At 40.2% G+C, this 2,639-nt stretch overlaps 1 protein-coding gene across 2 annotated transcripts in view; it reads left to right on the top strand.

Moving 5' to 3' along the window:
* Positions 1 to 2,639, top strand: part of fam65c (family with sequence similarity 65 member C) — a 47,834-nt gene that overhangs the window by 18,256 nt on the left and 26,939 nt on the right. For both annotated transcript variants that reach the window (XM_015375301.1, XM_015375302.1), the window contains exon 3: positions 355 to 453. In XM_015375301.1, coding sequence (XP_015230787.1) covers positions 356 to 453 — 98 coding nt within the window. In that variant the 5' untranslated portion in view covers position 355. The remainder of the gene's footprint in view (positions 1 to 354; positions 454 to 2,639) is intronic.

Here is a 2,639-nt window from a genome sequence, read left to right as displayed (position 1 = left end):
TAATCACCAAATAACTTATTTCATTTATGTCATTGTCTGCTTCTGTCTCCTTGAACCCCAGTCGGCCTCAGCAGATGGCCGCTCACACTGAGCCTGGTTCTGCTGGAGGTTTCTTCCTGTTAGAAGGGAGTTTTTCCTCTCCACTGTCACTATAAACATGCTTGTATGAGGTTATTATTAAATACATTGTTTCCGATCATAATTTCTGGACTGTGTGAACTTGCTTAAATCAAAGGTTTTTAATTGGCTGTTGGATCATTTTTAGCTGATCTGGTTTCTATGTGCTTCTTTATTTATGTATATTAAACAATGTTTTTCCTGATCTGATTGTTCCTGTTTCTAATTGACCCACAGGATGTCAGTGAAGCTTCGGTTCAGCTCGCCGTCAGACGGGGGTCTGGTCCACAGGAGCCGCTCTTTCACGGGGTTCAGCTCGCTGAGCGGCCGGCCACGGTGAGCGAGGCCTCAGGGGAAACCCCGAGGACCACAATGAGCCACTGCGGTTCCTCTGTTTGCTTTAAGGAAAACAGTGACTGTGATTTTTTTCTTATCTTTAGAGGACTCTAGTTGGGTTGTTATCAAACTGAGAGGAGCGACAGTTTATCTCAAGGGTTCATCTTAGAAAAACTTGGAGAATATTTCATTCAAGCAGCAGAAAGTCATTAACTCTTGATTTAAAATTGTAAGATTAGAAAAATGATGTCAGCTTCAGACAAAGATTCCTTCCTTATCCTTCGAATGTGAAAAACCAGAAGAACCCGGTTTCTATGAAAGCTTTTTCCAGCTGCAGACTCAGAAAGCTGAGCAGCTTGTGCAGGTTAGTCACAGTCAGAGAAACAGGACTACACTGAAAATCAGGCCAAGCTCCAACATCTAAAAACAAAGGTGCTGATGGCAGCAGCACAGCTGATATTTCTCTCCAGGATTGTTTCTTATCTAAATTTCATCCTCTATAATTTCATCAGTAATTGGTTAGCATGTTATTAATGTTTACATAAACTAATACATCCATTAAATGCGTATAGTTATTTATCTCTAATTACACTGAAGACTCTTAGATGGCTTCAATGGTCACATAACTTTCCTATCAGTTGCATTAAAAAAAAAAAACTATAACCCCAAAATTAGAATTAATTCAGTTTATCATATTTAATTTCAGTATGTTGACGGGAGTAATTACCTTTTGTAATTTTTTTTATCAGTTTGTTGTTAATTAACAAAGAATTTCACTTAAGAGCATCACAGCAACGAGCCTCTGGTTTAGAGGGAAACTTCTTCTGAATTATGTAACCTGGTACGAGTGGCCAAGGATTGGCTAACGGTGTCATGCTCCGCCCCCATCTAGCTCGGTCCTTTAAAGGAGAAGTCTGGTCATCCAGGAATAATCAGTGGATCATTATTTATAACTGAAACTAATACGTTTGATTTAATGAATTTAGCGTTAATCAATAAAAAAATTAAAACAATAATTTCGTCTAGGAGCGGCCATTTTTTGCCCAAATATAGTAACCCCTCCCTCCTGCCATCTTCCAGCAGTGACGTCACGGTGCGGTAAGCCTAGCGCCATTCGCCCCGCTTTACAAGAAAAATTTACAATTTCTTTTATTGGATTGGCTGGAAAACTGTTTTTTAAACGAAAATCTTTAATCTGCACTCATTTTGGGTGTTAATGTATCTTATAGCTGTCCCAGGCGTAACACCGGGACTGTTCAGAAACACCTGGAGGCATAGGGCCGATTGCTGATGATGCAGAAGTGGAAGCAAATCATCAAACCAGCAACGTCATCTCCTTACCTAAAAGTTAAATTTAGGATTATTTACAGAATTACACACAGGCGGCCATGACTTCTAAATCCTCTCCTGCTGTTGTGGGATTGAAGGATGGAATCAATTTTAACACACCAATCATCTCATTATGACGATAAAACGGCTTTGTTATCTTTAGGTAATGAGAAAATGAACTCGTTTTCTCAAGAAAACCACCATGAAAAAGTATCGGAGGAACACGGCCGCTCTGGGCTTCCGTAGATTGAGACATTTCTAGATTAATCAACCAGTCATATGAAAAAACAAATCAAAAAGAGCCAGTAGTAACCTACTACTTCTGCCCAATGCTCTGATTTATCCAACTATTACTCAACATCATCAGTAGGAGCAAAGAGAAGAGTTTGCTGAGGCTGCGAGTTGGATTTAGAAAAGATAAATCTATATTTCAGGTAGCGTCCAGGTTCATCCACTCATCATCATAGATCTATATTTCAGGTAGCGTGTCGTCCAGGTTCATCCACTCATCATCATAGATCTATATTTCAGGTAGCGTGTCGTCCAGGTTCATCCACTCATCGTCATAGATCTATATTTCAGTTAGCGTGTCGTCCAGGTTCATCCACTCATCGTCATAGATCTATATTTCAGGTAGCGTGTCGTCCAGGTTCATCCACTCATCGTCATAGATCTATATTTCAGGTAGCGTGTCGTCCAGGTTCATCGTCATACATCGTCATAGATCTATATTTCAGGTAGCGTGTCGTCCAGGTTCATCCACTCATCGTCATAGATCTATATTTCAGGTAGCGTGTCGTCCAGGTTCATCCACTCATCGTCATAGATCTATATTTCAGGTAGCGTGTCGTCCAGGT

This window comes from Cyprinodon variegatus, unplaced genomic scaffold, assembly GCF_000732505.1.
Source record: "Cyprinodon variegatus isolate N-32 unplaced genomic scaffold, C_variegatus-1.0 Scaffold116, whole genome shotgun sequence".
In the NCBI taxonomy this organism is placed as follows: domain Eukaryota; kingdom Metazoa; phylum Chordata; class Actinopteri; order Cyprinodontiformes; family Cyprinodontidae; genus Cyprinodon; species Cyprinodon variegatus.
The sequence above is the reverse complement of the archived record's forward strand: the minus strand, read 5'-3'. Positions and strand labels throughout refer to the sequence as shown.